Genomic DNA, 15,497 nt, shown 5'->3' with positions numbered 1-15,497 from the left:
GCAACCAGCAAATCATTTTATGCCATAGAAATAAAACAAAACAGGATTTAGGGGAGAATGGGAAGATATGACCCCAGGAAGATAGAATTACAAAAATGTTTGCTACAATAATAAATCAATGGGGTAGATAGATGATGAACAATGGAACTTTCTGTACATTGAACAATAATGACAAGTTTGAGAGGAACAGAACAGAAAACACTGACGTCAACGAGATACAATTCTGCCGTTTTCTTCCGATATAAAAAGCTGTATGCTTGCTGCTCAGTTACCTTTCTAAGTCCCAGATGCGCAGGGGGGCCACATGTCCACAGCAGGCGGTGCCAGTCACAAAGGAGCTGCAGGGGGGCAGAAAAGAAACCCATCAGTCAGCACATCTGCCCCAGTGATCGGAGCGCACAGCCCGAGGTCCATCTCGCAACTCGCACCAATTTACTCCCACCCTACGGTCAGGCACGAGGGACACGGGGCTTAACCGAGACGCAGAGAACCACTTTACACCCCCCTCTCGATTTACCAATGTAAGCCATTCCTCGAACACTTTCCAATACTTCACACATAAAACCTTCTGATTCATTCCATCACCCAGTATCACTTATTTCTATTCTGACTGAGCACCAAATAGTCAAAGTAAGAATTACCATGGCTCTCTTATAAAACTTCATCACCATCTGCCCTAGTAGCTGGTTACAAGGTAAAGGTGTAAAAATCCTGAGAACACACTGAGGAGCTTATGGAGGAGGCTGTAACAGGAGGTCATGTTATTAGGATGCCTTCTTCCATTCAGCTATGAAGTACACACCTTCCTTGTAGTGAAAAGCTCTCCATAACTGCATGTTTATGAACATGTAAACTGAGTGACAACAAATCACAGGATGGCTGTATTTTTTTTTAATATTCTAAAGGTAGGTGTACTGGAAAGTACAACCATAGTATTAAAATAACTGCTACATTAAAACGTAAAGGACACCTCTTCAACACGTTTTGAAAAGGTATACCAAAACATAAAAACATCTTAACTAGATGCTCTTTAACAGCTTGGTAAAGCCAATAATTGGCACACTGCTACTCAAACATATTCTTAAACATTTCTTTTCAACGGTAACAGACATGAAAGTCTGAACACTACGGAGCTGTAACAGATCACAACCCTGGCACATGAAGGGAATGCTGAATCCAAGAGGTCAGTGCCCAGTTGGCACCACTGTGAGACTTAAGTATGGGGTCATGATCATGTAGTAAAGGTTCCCAGTGGATCTGTACCTTCTTATGCCCCAGAACATAAAGGTAAAAAGTCCAAGACAGTACCTAAAACAGGCGCCATCTTTAAAATAACAAATCATGTGGTAGTCAAACCATATACACCACACTGTATATTCCTGAGAAATATAAATTTTGTTGAAAACCAGAAATTCTGGGCTGGGTTGTCAGCCCTTTTAACCTACTGATTATGTTTTAGCTGAATGAAATCCGGGGAACTGCTTAGACAAATTACATAATCCACACTATATACGAAGAAATATGAAGAAATAATGGATTTTTTTGCATGACTGAGTGAACAAACCAAAATCAGGAAGCACAGAGACAGAAAAATAGTCATCACCTCAATTCGTCAAGCAATCACAAATAATTCGCACTTAAACACCAAGTGATGAAAAGCAGAACATTTTTTAACTGTAAGAATATCAGACAAAATTAAAGGACAGCAGTTACTAGAGGACAACCATTGATCATGTATCATATGTCTTAAAGTGACAAAATCTCTTAAAGTGATGCCAACTCTAGCTCGTCAGGCCTCAAATTAGTCTTTAACAAAGGACAAGGGAAGTGACTTAGCAGCTATAGCTAAAGAAGGGTTCCGCATGTTTAGTAAAATGGCTCATTCATCCTCGGACAACCATTGTGTGGCTCTTGACTGAAGCAGTGCAATTGTCTCAAAGACTTTATCATTACACCAGTCTAGTCTTTCTTTGAATCGGACCTTAAAAAGTCCATGTTTCTATATTAAAAGAACCTTAAACCGATCCATCCTTGCAATTTAATAATTCAGACAATTCAACTCAAGATTCCCAAAAATGTGGTTTGATTTTCATTCACCAAAACAATATAACCTACATTTTATATAAATGATATTTTAATGCAACTTAGATAATTCTGCATTAAATGGTTACATCATGAAACGTGAAAACACATCGGCCAATAAATTAAGTTTTATCATTATTTTACTGATGCCCCAATCCAAAGAGACTTATTCGATATCAATCAAAACCTTTTTTCCTTCCACAATGCTCAATCAAATAAGTATTTTTATAACAAAAGTATGATGCTCTGTTGAAGACATAGTTCTTACATACAATCTTAGCTAAAATAAATCAAAAGCTAAAAAAAAGAACTCCTTAAAGATCTGAAAGTCATTTTTATTTAGCCTCTTAATCATCAATTAGGCAGAACTGTTGGTTTTAAGTGTTACTGAAAGCTTTAAAAAAATAAAAGAAATGAAAGGCCTGACAAATGACCAGAGATACAAAATTACAAAGGGTGACAAAGCATAAGCTCTTCCGTGAAGGAAAAAAAAATCATTCATGCAGACAAATAGTTTAATGTCAAAGAAACATACCTTCAGTCTCAGGAAAGAAAAGAAAGAAAAATGTTCGGCACCTCTTTGAATTTGGTGACAGGTTGAAATTAGCAGCTAGGTATGTCGAATGGGAAGGAGGATGGGGGGGGGTGAGATACTGTTGCTTTAATCTCTTGTGCGGTTTTGACCTGCCTGGGCTGAGGATTACAGCCTCCCCACTGGCTTCCCTGCCAGGCCCTAGTCCGCTCCAGGCACACCACGGAGAAATCGCCACCCCTCCCTGCATTGTGCACAGAGGTACAAGTGTTGGCTGTGGTCTCGCAGATTCACAGCGCCTGGCACCTGATGCTCACCCTAGCAATAGAATTCTCCATTAAGCACCATGCCCCTCCCTTGCTACCTGCGGCTAACCCAGGACTGCACTGCTTTCTCTCTTCACACAGGGAACCATTCCGCTCTTATAGACACCAATAGCTTTTACCCTGTTGTTACCGTTACTTAGATGCTCTGAAATTACCTTAAAGACCACCTACACTCGGGCAATGTTCCTGCCTTAACACTTTTCCTTCCTTACAGAGACCAATGAAGTTGGAAATTATTTAATTGCCAGTCAGATTATACTGAATCAGAACAACATGAGAATTGTACAAAATACACCATTCCGCCACCACGCTGTTTGCTTGGTAGTTTAGTATTGAATCTACAATTTATTCTAGCCATTTATTGAGGAATTTGGGCTTTAAACACCTGACCAGAAGCCTGCTCCAGATACCCACCACTTCAAATAAGTTCTTCCTATTCTTCATCCTAAATTAACACCCTTTTACTTTCCAGTTGTGACCCTGTATTTTTGTTTCACTCACAGAGCGTGAAACAGTACATTGGCTTGACCCCTATCTATAACCCTTACGTTTTTATTTAGATCAAATTTGCACTTGACCTTTTGATTGAAGAGATTTAGATTTCTTAACCAGTCCAGACTATAGATGACAATTCCATGAGGCTAGGCTAGGATATCCGCAGATATCCAAACAAAATCCTTTTGGTGGTATGGTTACCAAAACTGAACAAAATTCCACATAGATTATCACTACTGCATTGCAAAGCTTTAGCTAACTTCTCAAATTTAAAATTGCATATTGTTTGTTCTGTAACCACAAACTGTGTATTTAGTGTCCTTCTGCTAAGACTCAGCCATGTGGTATATATAGTTCCTGCTGTCAATGTGGATCACTTTGCACTCATCAGTGCTAAAAATCAGGTGCTACCTATCTTTGTATTTTACAATGATCTTTTTCTAACCTCATCTTAAATTTAAATTGATTTCAAAGCAATGGACCTAAAATAGATGTGCCTGTAGCATACCACTGCTTACATCAGCCCAGTTACAGGTGGTGCCCCTTAATCAAGTGCACTGTTGAGTTCTCGTTAACCAGTTACATAAGTTTATTCAATTATTCTTCAATGAAGTCACATTTCCATAACTTTAACAGTACCAGAAATAACACTGATTGTTCTATAGTTTCTTAACTCAGTTCTGTCCACATTTTTATGAATGGGCATTAACTAAGCCAAGGTATGATATTCTGGATTACTCTGTTCCCTGTTAAAGTGCTGCGTTTCACATATGGACTATGCTCTGACCAAATTTCACATGCTAGAGAACGCTTTCAACCTTGTCTAAGTCTGGTTAAGCAGTGTGGTCAAGCTTAATATATTTGACAAGGATATGAGGTTTGATATTTTTATTTTTACCTTCACTTAGTTTGTCTGGGAAAGACCAAACAAAGCATTCTAGAATACTCTTGACTTGGTTCTTTGAACACAGACTGAAAGTACCTACACAAACAGCAGTCTTTGGTGTTTATACATGGTTGTAAAAATATGAAATTACTCCACCAGCTGAACAAAAACTAATGACACAGAAGGATCCACTGAGGTTACTCTTGCTTTCTGAACAACACATACAATAAATCCACTCACTGCCTGGAAACAACCTTTCAGTTTAGCAGCTTAACATCTATCCTGCCTCCAGCACCACAAGAGAGGATTGTGGTGAGGTTGGAATGCCACTGTGGCTTGGACTTAACAACCAAACCCTTCAAGACACAGAAAAGGCTCCAAAACCAAGTCAAGACAAAGTTAGAAAATGATGAGTGATTGGGGAAAAACACCTCCCTAGGAGAGCAGGGAAAACAAGATTGGAACAAGGGGAGGATGACATTTTTTGGGGGAAGGAGATGCATTTAATAAATTAAAATGAGGGGTCACAAAGTAACATTACCTGAAGTATTGACGAAGGGAATGCAAGAGTATCAGAGACATCGTGTTAACAGGACTCTTCATTGTCAGTGTTTATTTTCCAACTGCCCCTTGGAAAAAGTAATTGGTTGTAATTGAAATGTCACTGCTTCCCAGTTTAGTGAAAAGTACTTACTGTCCCTGTGGATTCAGGGTGATTAAATATATTAACCATTATGGTTTCACGCACTGTATGCTACATGTACAGTATTTCATTTGAAAACTGTGTGAGGACATCGCATTTCACTTCTGGCAAAAAATATAGCCACAATAAACAAAAATATCCACTTTATGCTAAAATGTAAAAGTATGGGAGTTAAACTGGGTTCTGACCAGCATTAGTCCTTACATTCTGCCTGAGGGGCTGATGAGGCAGAGTTAGTGAGTGTGATGTTCAGCACATAGCAGTTTTAAAGTTTTTTAATAGAGTTTACAAAATCATTTAAACATGTCAAAAAACATTAAGCCAAAGAAACGGATATGAAGAAAGTCCAAAAAGATTAACTTCACAGTTTCAGGAACTACTCTGCAGGCAATGTTGAATACAGGATCACATCACCTAGAAAAGGGGTATCAAGCAAAGTCAAAGAGAAAGACACAAAACAACTGGAAATGGCTGAAGCAACAGTGGAGACAAATACCGTACTGGAAAGACAGTGAAGACAGCAGGGAGGTTTCAGGATGACACAGTGGACAGTCAAAGAAAGACTGCAAGAGAGACAGAGTGAGATAGGAAAAAAGAACAATCTCCTGGTTTAGCTGGTGGCTTGAGCTTGTTTTCCACTGGAGGCCCCAGCAGACTGGCAGAGACAGCCATGGCAGCTGTCAACTCGGTTAGTGGAAAGCCCATCAAGCGCATTCAGCTCTCCCGGCCTGTGCTGGCATTTTAATTACTGTTGGGTAAACTAATTTGTCCCAATGAAGGCAACGTGCCCTAACAGAATATGCAGGCACCCTGACCTTTGACCTGTTGTGACACAAGATACAATAGGGGCAGGGACTGGTTCTCTCTTCGCGGCCCTTATTACACTCTATTACTTCGATTACTCATCCTTCGCTGAGTCTAATTGAGAAAGAAAAAAAAAACAGATGGAAAAGAAAAATAGACTAGTGCAATTAAATCCATTTTTTATGGGGCAGCCCCAGTGGATCTGAGAAAGCCTGTGAAACAGTGATATTATAGCTGTAAAGGTCAAAGTCTCTCTCACCACCTGTGGGTACCCTCTCCCCCCTCCAACCGCCCCCACCCCACTCCCCCAACCCTCACCCATAAAGGGAAAAAAGAAAAAAAATTGCCGTCTGCTTCCAGATCATTAGAACATGTCGGGGCTCATTGCCGACACTGCCGTTTTGGTAACCTAATCAGTTGACATCATTATTTGAGGTACTGTGTAGCATGAAATTAGTGCCAGGGTCACACAAACTTTAATTCAGCCCCCGCTGAGAAAGGAGCTGCAACAGTAACAACATTGTTAGGGCCAAACCAACACAGATTCCAACACATAACAGGTCCTGCTTTTTCCCAAGAGTGTCAAGCCTTTTTATTACTTTCCATGGACTTCAAGATCTGGAACAGGCAGCTTACAGTTGCCCTCCTTCTCCATGAACAGTAACATTCTATAATTTAGGAACAAGTAATACGTTTATTCCATGCTAAAAAAAAGAAGAAAGAGAACACAACGTTTCGGCCGTGGAGCCTTCTTCAGGTGGCCGAAGAAGGCTCCACGGCCGAAACGTTGTGTTCTCTTTTTTTTTTTTTTTTTTAGCATGGAATAAACGTATTACTTGTTCCTTTGCAGCCTACGCAAGCTGACGCAGCTACCCACCTGAACTACTACATTCTATAATTTAGATATATTACACAGCGAGAAAGATAAAGAATTGTCTTAAAACTTACTAATGCTTTAAAAACTCCTTTCTAGCTGTCAATATCACAAAACAATCAGTATTAGACACCCATAACTGCCTAATACTCTTTGCTTTAAAACAGACCATGTAGAACCATGGGAATAGCAGGCCCGTGACCCACTTGTCTATTAAGATAACTCATGAGATTCTTACAGCTTTCATTGGAATTAAGCACAGAACATAAAAGCTCATCTTTAAATCAGATTTAATAAAGAACGGTTTAAGCCAGAAAATCCTGAATGTCAGGACTTCTTTATCACCAGCACAATATTCCTCTTGTTCAAATATGGCTGGATAAATTATTAAGGTTAAATATCCTACATTCCCATCACGGTTTGTTGAATTTTCTTTCAGTGGCCCTACCTTTTACCTGCCCCACCAACGGCACATGGAGACTCAAGATTAGCACTCTGCACTGAACTAGCCTAGCAATAGCCTATCTTGGTGGCCAATGTTTTTTTACTGTAATTAAAAAATTAGAACGTCCCGTTCCATGCCCCACTGTGTGTATTTTGAGAAATGTTTTCATCAGTAATGTCAAAAAACCTACAAAACCTGAGATTCAAGGAGATTTTGCTTTACATTCTGTTACCTGCTTTCACGCCTCAAGCGAGTCTACTCCTTCAGTGCAATATCCAAATTGCCTCACCACAAAAAACATTCCGGCTATTGTTACCTCGCAAATTTCCCCACTTTCATTTCTTCACCTGCTGTGGCCATGTCTGCCCCAGTGGTGAATTTTGGGAAACAATGGCGTCTTGTCCTTACTGTTCCCCCCGCCCCTCTCTCCACAGGGCACGTCTTACCCCATGTCGATGTGCCGACAGGGTGCAGCTCTCAGAGAAAGGTGGGCGGGAAGTCACTGCCTTCACTACCAGGTGAGGCCAGGTTAAAAAGCCCCAATTAAGCCAGTTGGGCCAGCTTAGTCTAAGAAAATTAGTCAGCGGCCCTTGCTCCCTCCCAGAAACCTTTTCACGCAGAGCTTGTGGGACAAGCAGCTTATTAAGAAAAGAAGTTTTATTTTGTCTAGCTTGCTTTAAATAGGGAACAAGCTCCCATGAATGGGAATAATTATCTCCTCTGTCTCATTGTGTGGCCATATAGAAGGGAAAGAAGGCTTTCAGACAGGGTGGGGAGAGGGGGAAGCCGATAAAGAAAAGAGACCTAGACCAACACCTGGGCATACAGGGCTGGAAGGGAAACAAGACTCCCTCAGAGAGAAAGTGTCTCTTTTCTAAATGAATTCTTTCAGCCTGCATGCCTTGTGTTTCCATGCGAGAGACACTCCACATTGGCATTGTAGCAGAGACACAGAGACACATTTGGGTGCTACTGCTTGTCTTTGGATGATAAAGGTATCAGTTCAGAAGTGTGTATCTGCCACCAGAAGTGCTCGCCCATTACTTATTGGGAGTCTCTTTTAAACATTTCACATTTTTGTTAATCCTAATTGATCCGTCTTTGAATATAACAGATGGATAAACTAAATATTTCCATGATCTAAACAGCATCTGTGTCTTTTAATGTATATACTCCCCTGGTATTTTCTTTATTATCATGTCCTCCTGATTAGGAATCACAGAGAAAACGGGGTCTAGAGAACGAGGAAAGGTGTACAGGCTCTACTTACCCTCCGATGCTTCAAGGCGTGCAGCTTTTGACACTTTACAAACTCAGCAGGGACATACAGGAGGCTGAGCACTGACCGAAAGAGAGGTGCATTCCTCACTGCCGTCACTATGAGCCTGCAGTTGATGCTACTTCACTAGAGGTCAGAAGATCCCCACCCCAAGCCAGACTAAATTTACAAATCCCAGATCTGTACATCACTGCTCGGGGAGTCACAGTCTCCTAGTGATACAACATGCATTCAAACTTGAGATGAGTACCCTAGAGAGGTCAGCATGCGATCCAAATTAAGCTACATGGGGGCCCTACAGTAACTTTTAATATTTAGATTCAGGCACCTATTTTCTTATACAATACCCAAGACATTGAGGAAATCAGTTAAACCTCCTCAGTATAATTTTAATTATTTAAATAGTATGCATCCATTACCAGTTCTACCACTGATAACTGGTTTGGTTCCACCTGGATCTAAAAATTCCTCGAAGTCAGTAAGATTTGTAACCATATTGAAAATTACAAACCTACTGAGATTCCAGCCTTTAAATATTAAGAGTGCTTCACGTCTTTGTGTCAGTCTTTCTACAACTGACTGAATATTAAAAATTTTGGGAAAGACACCACATAAAAAGTGGATCCAGATTTTCATTAGCGTAATCTGGCTGGTGGGACAGAGGTGTAGTGGTTGGCAGTGCTGCCTCACAGATCTTGGGTCCTGGGTTTAATTCCAGACTGGAACACCTTCTGTATGTCATCTGCATGCTCTCCCCATGTTCACACTTTTCTCCAGGTGCTCGGATTTCCTCAAACAATCCAAAATCATGGAGCTTTGTTGATGAGTGTCTCTATGTATGTGCCCTGCAATGGGCTGGCATCCCATCTAGTACATCGTAAGCAGTATATATATGTTTATATGATATTGCCCTTCCTTATAACCTACACTTCTGGGCTAGGTTGTGGTTTGAATAACCCTTAGCAGGAATAAGTGATCATGATCTTATAATACTGGAATCATTTACTCTCCACATGACTACTTTTATCACAACTTTCAGTTCTCCAGAAAAAGCAAAACAGCCAAGCTTGGGCAGAGGGCTCAAGGTTTTATCAGTGATCTCTTCTGCCCATCAAAAAGAAACAAGCGTGATACGTCAGTGAGAAAGTCAGATAGCTGTACCTTTGTGACCGTCACTGTTCATATAAAAAAAAAAACAGTCACTAGTCCCCAATTTCATTGTCCTGTTAAAGTGTAATTTTCAATTTTGATTTTTAGAACTACAATAGTGAGGGTCAAAATACCTTTGGCAAGATTTAATTAGCATTACTGCACAGCCACAATGGGTAATTTATGGCTTTTCTTTTGTGTCATCATGTAGTGGAGCTACTGTATATAGATACTTGACATGTAATAGTCACCATTCTGCCAATTTTCAATAGAGGTCTCCATTTTAACTTTATAAAATGTAGCAGGCTCATTATTAATAACATATCCTAGAAATGTGAATCTTGGTAAGTACTGTACAATCATGTAACCACTACACATACAAAGAAAAATTAAAAGCTGCCATAACATATAAATATTGGTATAACAACTTAACAAATGGTGGCTAACAGCATTCAGTACATTTCCTGACTCACTGCACTTATTTTGTTTTTGTGAATAGAAAGAATGAAAACAGCCCAAATTCAAATGAGGGTGTATTAAATAAAAAGGACCTTAAACTAGACTGAAACACAAATTCCATGATCAAAATTCCAGGTAAGGAGAATCAGCCAGATCTGCAAAGCTTGTGTGCAGCCTAGAGCACATTTAATTTCTTAGGGGATGAAACCATAAAATGTTGCAAAACAAACCACAAAAAAATAAAGAACTAAACAACATTTTGCCTCAGTGACCTGCTAATTGCTTCCCTTTTTATTAACCCTTCCCCCCCAAAAAAGACAGAAAAAGGCCAGCCAGTGACTCCACAGTACCTCACCCAACCACAAAAAAGGGTCAATCCATCATTTCCTGGGTGCACTGCCCACAGAGGAAATGGGTTTTGCTCTCTTCGTTAGTAGAGGCTGTCCGCAACGTGTGCAAGAGCCTGATCTGATTGAAAGAGCTGGGCTTGGCCTTGTTAACGTGGTGGAGGTCAATCAAGCCACAGACAGAAAGCGACACTGCAAAGATGCAGCATGCTCCCTAAGGTTTTGTCTTCAAAGCCACACACAAGTGCCTACATGCCTGCAGAAGCCTTTCACTGAATTTCTTAGTTATTACTTGGCATCACCAAGGATATTACTATACCACCTCAAACAAGATATTTCCTAATTCCAGTTGTGTATTATTTTGAAATCACACTGCCAAATAAATGATTTCACACTTCAGGTTCACTGCAGGTTCAGGACAGCTGTTATTCATGTGCTAATATATAAAAAAAGTTAGCAGGTGCAGATACAGTAGTTGCACAGGCTCATTCTAATTTCTTCTTCTGTGCGTGATGCAACCTGAATGTTACGAAATTAAAAAGCAAACTTTAAACTTGAATTTTCTACGAGTAGATCATGGCAACAGTTAGAAATTACAAACAGGAAAAATGTGAAGAGATCTAAAAATTATTCAGAGTCAAAAAACAACACAAGTTAATTTTCAAATACAAGTAGAAATGAACAACGTTACATTTCCAATTTAACAACAAGCATGCCACAATGTCAACAATCTAACGGACTATAAAGTTCCAAATGGCTCCAAAATTAACTCAATGCAATAAAAACCACAAATAAGAAAAAAAATCAATGAACACAATTTATAAAAACTTGCTGAATGCTACATCATGGCTCAATTAGGAGCTTTTTAGACGATTTTCTCAGAATGAGATATCGAACAAGGGACAGCTCTCTTTTTATGAAGCATCCCATTATTGTTTTTTGAAACCAAATGTCTAAATAAGCAAATAAACCAAATGGAAAAGGTAAATCTGACTGTCCTGAGTAATGTCCAAAACAGATCAAAAGTCAGGAGTCAGTCTAAATTCCTCTCATTGTTGTTTAAAAGTAATCTATTCACTAACCCCTGGGAAACAAGACGCCACATCCATTCTGTACAGAAAAAGTCTTGCAGGATCGACTGAAAGACACAATGGAGAACATCACTGGCAACAATGCTGAACTCATGGCAAATTTCTATGGAGAGAACAGAGGAAAGAAGAAAAAGGACAAATGGGTGACATGCATTCCAGGAATCCACTACATGTGAAAACTAGGAGGGCAAATATGGATTTCAAAGAAAGTCTCTCCCCACCATCCACCACTCCCCCCCCCCCCCACACACACACACACCAACCTCCACACTACAAGGCCTTCAGCCTAGCAGGGGATGTTAATTTGTCTCGGTTGACCCTCGCCTTTGTTGGCTGGATGTATCTAGTTTGTAAAAGCGCTTTCATCTCGGCTGCTAAACATGCTTGAATTGAAGGGGTTATGATGTGTTTGGACCATCCTCGAGCAGGCAACGTCCAAGCCGGGGGTTAGCTCACTGCACTTAGCGGCCCCCTCCGTCTGCCTCACACCAGAGCAGCGGGACCTATTGGCACAGTGTTTGTGTCCGCACTATCTGAGGTCAGGAGGACATTCCGAAACCAGCTTTTTGCTTGCCCGGGTGGAACGGCCTCTTGGGAAAGGTCGAGGGGGGGGGGGGGGCAATTACCCCCCAAAAAGGACCCAAAAAAAAGTGCTGGTCAACTCATGTGTACAAGCTACGTATCACAGGCTTCCCAACTTTTGCGCAACAGCCTGCGGGACAATGGCCGCTCCTGGAACAGGTCAACAGCAGCAGCATGTGATATGCAGAATGACTTACGACTCAGGAAAAGGATAACACTGTTCAGCTTGTTTAAGTTTTTACCGTATTCCTAGCATACCAATATGCTGCATCCCTGGATACACACATACACATTCTTTTTAAAAACTCTGAAACATATGTAGAACTGCATATTCTCCACAGTCTCCAGCTTCTCCAGTTTAACTCATGGGGGGGTATGGGGGTCTTCAGGAAAATCAAGCAAGAGGTACCTTCTTCACATCTTCAAATGTCTGTTCAGAAAACTCTCCTCTGAAACTATCTCAGATCTTCTTTTGAGATTAAGAAATATGCCCAAATATGCCTAAAATGATACAAAGTTTTACTCAAGCAACAACTACTCAAGCAACCCATCAATTCAACCTTCTGAACAGTCTTATGAAAAAAATAATAATTGAAGTGCCAACACATCTGAAACCACTGTTACCTCCAGGTTGCTAAAGAGCAAATAGCTCTTACAACAAGAAGGACGTTGTATTTCTTCTGCTTAGAATTAAGAAGGACTCCATTTACAAAGTGCAAGTGTTTGTCTTTCCCAGTAATAGAGAAGACCATACAAACAAATCTGAGCAGCCACTACCGAAACAAGCCTGAAAAACTTCATTATTTTCATTTTATTCTCCTTCACGTGCATACAGAGGAGAATTTAATAAAACCCGGTAATCAGCACAGAACATTCTCATCATCACTCACAATGCCACCAGTTTTTAAAATTCCGTTGTTTTCTTTAAAGATTTTGCAGTGTTTATCACCCGAACAACAAAACATTGAGCAAATTGTCAACCCTGAAACCTCCACTTTTGCGCTGAAAAACAAACACTATGCACTCTCTTTGGGATCGGCATAAACTTGAGATCTGAAGTGTGAAGGCAGCATGGTGAAACCATCAGTCTTTCAGACAGAAATAAACCCCTAGCACAGGGTAGCCTACTCCATCTCATTACCGATATGGGTTTTCAAGCGCGCTATTAAAGTTCTGTCTGAAATGTCTAGCCAGTTACACCTGCATGGGTCATGTCTCTAATGAACTGGATTTTGAACGAAGTCTGCAGTGATGGGGAATACTGACGGCGGTTATTTGGGACACCACCTGCTGTCTGAAGCTGCTCTCTCCCTCTGCTCCCAGGGAACAAAAATACGCCCCATATTTAATGTGTGGGAACGTACATTCTATCCGTTATCGCTTTATTGTTGCGGCTTCTCTTTTTCCTCGCCTTTTTTTTTAAAAAAAAAAAACTAATTGCATTCTTGACTCCAAAGGCGCAGCCCGCTCTACAAAGCTCGAGAGGGACCAAAAAAACGAGAGAGAGAGAGACGCGCGCATCAAAGTTTTGCGGTTGAGTGGGGCGGAGCAATGGAGGCGAGGGGTGGTGGGGGGGGGGGGCTTGGGGTAGCAGCAGCGAGTCTCGCTGTACGCTTATACAAAGGTCAGAGGTGATGCTCCCTTCGTTGTGAGAAAGTGGTGATTCTGGGCGGTTTATCAAACAATCATTTTCTTTTGAAAAATTCAGAGGCATTGCCCTGCAACAACTTTGTAGATGTGCTTGACGGGTTTTGGACAAAACACCCCCCTCCTCTTTTTTTTTTTTGCCTCTCCTCGGGGTGGCTTCTCCCTTGAGTGCCTCAGAACCCCCTCCCTTTGGAGTGGTCAGTGGAGACCTCCACCCACTGCTCAGCATTGTGCGCCAGGCCCTTTGACACTTAGTTAGGGTCCTTTATTGCAGAGTCCCAGCACCACCTCCCAACCACATCCATCCAACTCGGGGCCACAGGCATTCAGGTGACTTCAGACCAGTTGTAAAACCCACAGCCTTCTTGGAAGCTTATGGACCGTCTTGATGTTGCACAGGGTGCAACCGGGGAAAGACAAATCAAAATGTCATGAGTATTTTGAACAATTATCAACATACCATAACGAATGGTCACATTTGTTCAATATTCTATAAGGTATCATGCAATATTCTTTTGTCTTCTCTGAATAAACACATTGAACATTATGTCAAAAGTAGAAAAAATGATCTAGAAGGAATTTTTAAAAGACTACCGAAAAAAAGACCCCTCGGGCTTGCCGGATGTCGCTTAAAAAAATGATTATATGTTTTAGCATAGATGGGAGATCAGTACATCTACAAAATCCTCAGTACAGACAGGATGTGTCAACATTGTAGCAAATTAATTTAGCAAGCAGCCCGTATGTAAATGTCCAGAGAAGAATTTGCACTAATCCTACTTTAGGCTGGATTGAGATGCAGCCTAAGACTTCTCAATCTGACACTACAGTAATTATGAAATAAAACTTCTTTTAATTTGTGTCACTCCAAGTGTAGAAGAATGTGCACTGAGCAATCACTAAGTCTATTTTGTGTTCTGACAGGATATTAGAATTAAATTTTTAGAAATGTTTTAAGCACAAAGTACAGCATGACCTTGATATGACAAATGAAATTTCTTCCACACAAGAAAAATATAATTGAATAAACTGTACAAACTGCATTAAAGCCCAACAAATATTTTCATATATTGTTTGTATAGACAGGTTCACATTGTTCTATTATATTCTCTAGATCTTGAAGGAAAACAAGTAGATGCATAACCAAAGCACAAACACCTAGTGAGAATACATGGAATGAATTTAAACTGCTTACTCAAGGGTAGAATAGCAGGACACCTTCTTGTATTTGAACTCGCATCCTTCCAGTTGTAAGTCCAGACACTAACCACTACAGTATTTCACTCTCCTGCCCAGGTAAGAAACAAAGCAACGAAAATTGGTGGTCATTTCTAATGCCACCTTCATGAAAAAAGTTCATTTATCAGGTTCAGAACAGACCTTCAAGATAACCAGAAATACTGTTTTCATACTTCTTCGGCCCATTGAAGGATGTGTACTGATGCCAAAAGCTTAAATATTTACTGGTTTCAGATTTACTTTTTTGTTCAATAGTATTTGGAGGAAGCATAAAATCTATTGCTCTATTTTCTTCATATTAACCAAGTGGATCTTTTTTTTTTTACAAAGCAACTCACAAGCAGTAGGAACAGAAGACAAAGCTGGACCGGTTTTGACAACAGAAAAGCTCCACAGAAAACTGGGGACTGTCAGCTACATTAACGTCCAGAACCGACATACGGCAAGGAGAGAGAACTGGATTACGTGGATAATGAGCCATCAGCTCCCTGTCAAGCACTGTGATGAAGCCTGGAGACAGACAGCAGGGGGAGTATTGTCCCACACAGGGACCCAAG

At 40.6% G+C, this 15,497-nt stretch overlaps 1 protein-coding gene across 1 annotated transcript in view; it reads right to left on the bottom strand.

Moving 5' to 3' along the window:
• The window catches only part of fbxw4 (F-box and WD repeat domain containing 4), a 53,465-nt gene that overhangs the window by 19,499 nt on the left and 18,469 nt on the right, over positions 1 to 15,497 (bottom strand). The window contains exon 6 of the mRNA XM_088635659.1: positions 273 to 338. Within this exon, the coding sequence (XP_088491785.1) occupies positions 273 to 338 (66 nt within the window). The remainder of the gene's footprint in view (positions 1 to 272; positions 339 to 15,497) is intronic.

The sequence above is a fragment of the Lepisosteus platostomus genome, chromosome 6 (genome assembly GCF_059453375.1).
Source record: "Lepisosteus platostomus isolate fLepPlt1 chromosome 6, fLepPlt1.hap1, whole genome shotgun sequence".
Classification (NCBI taxonomy): Eukaryota; Metazoa; Chordata; class Actinopteri; order Semionotiformes; family Lepisosteidae; genus Lepisosteus; species Lepisosteus platostomus.
This window is presented reverse-complemented; position numbering and strand designations above follow the sequence as displayed.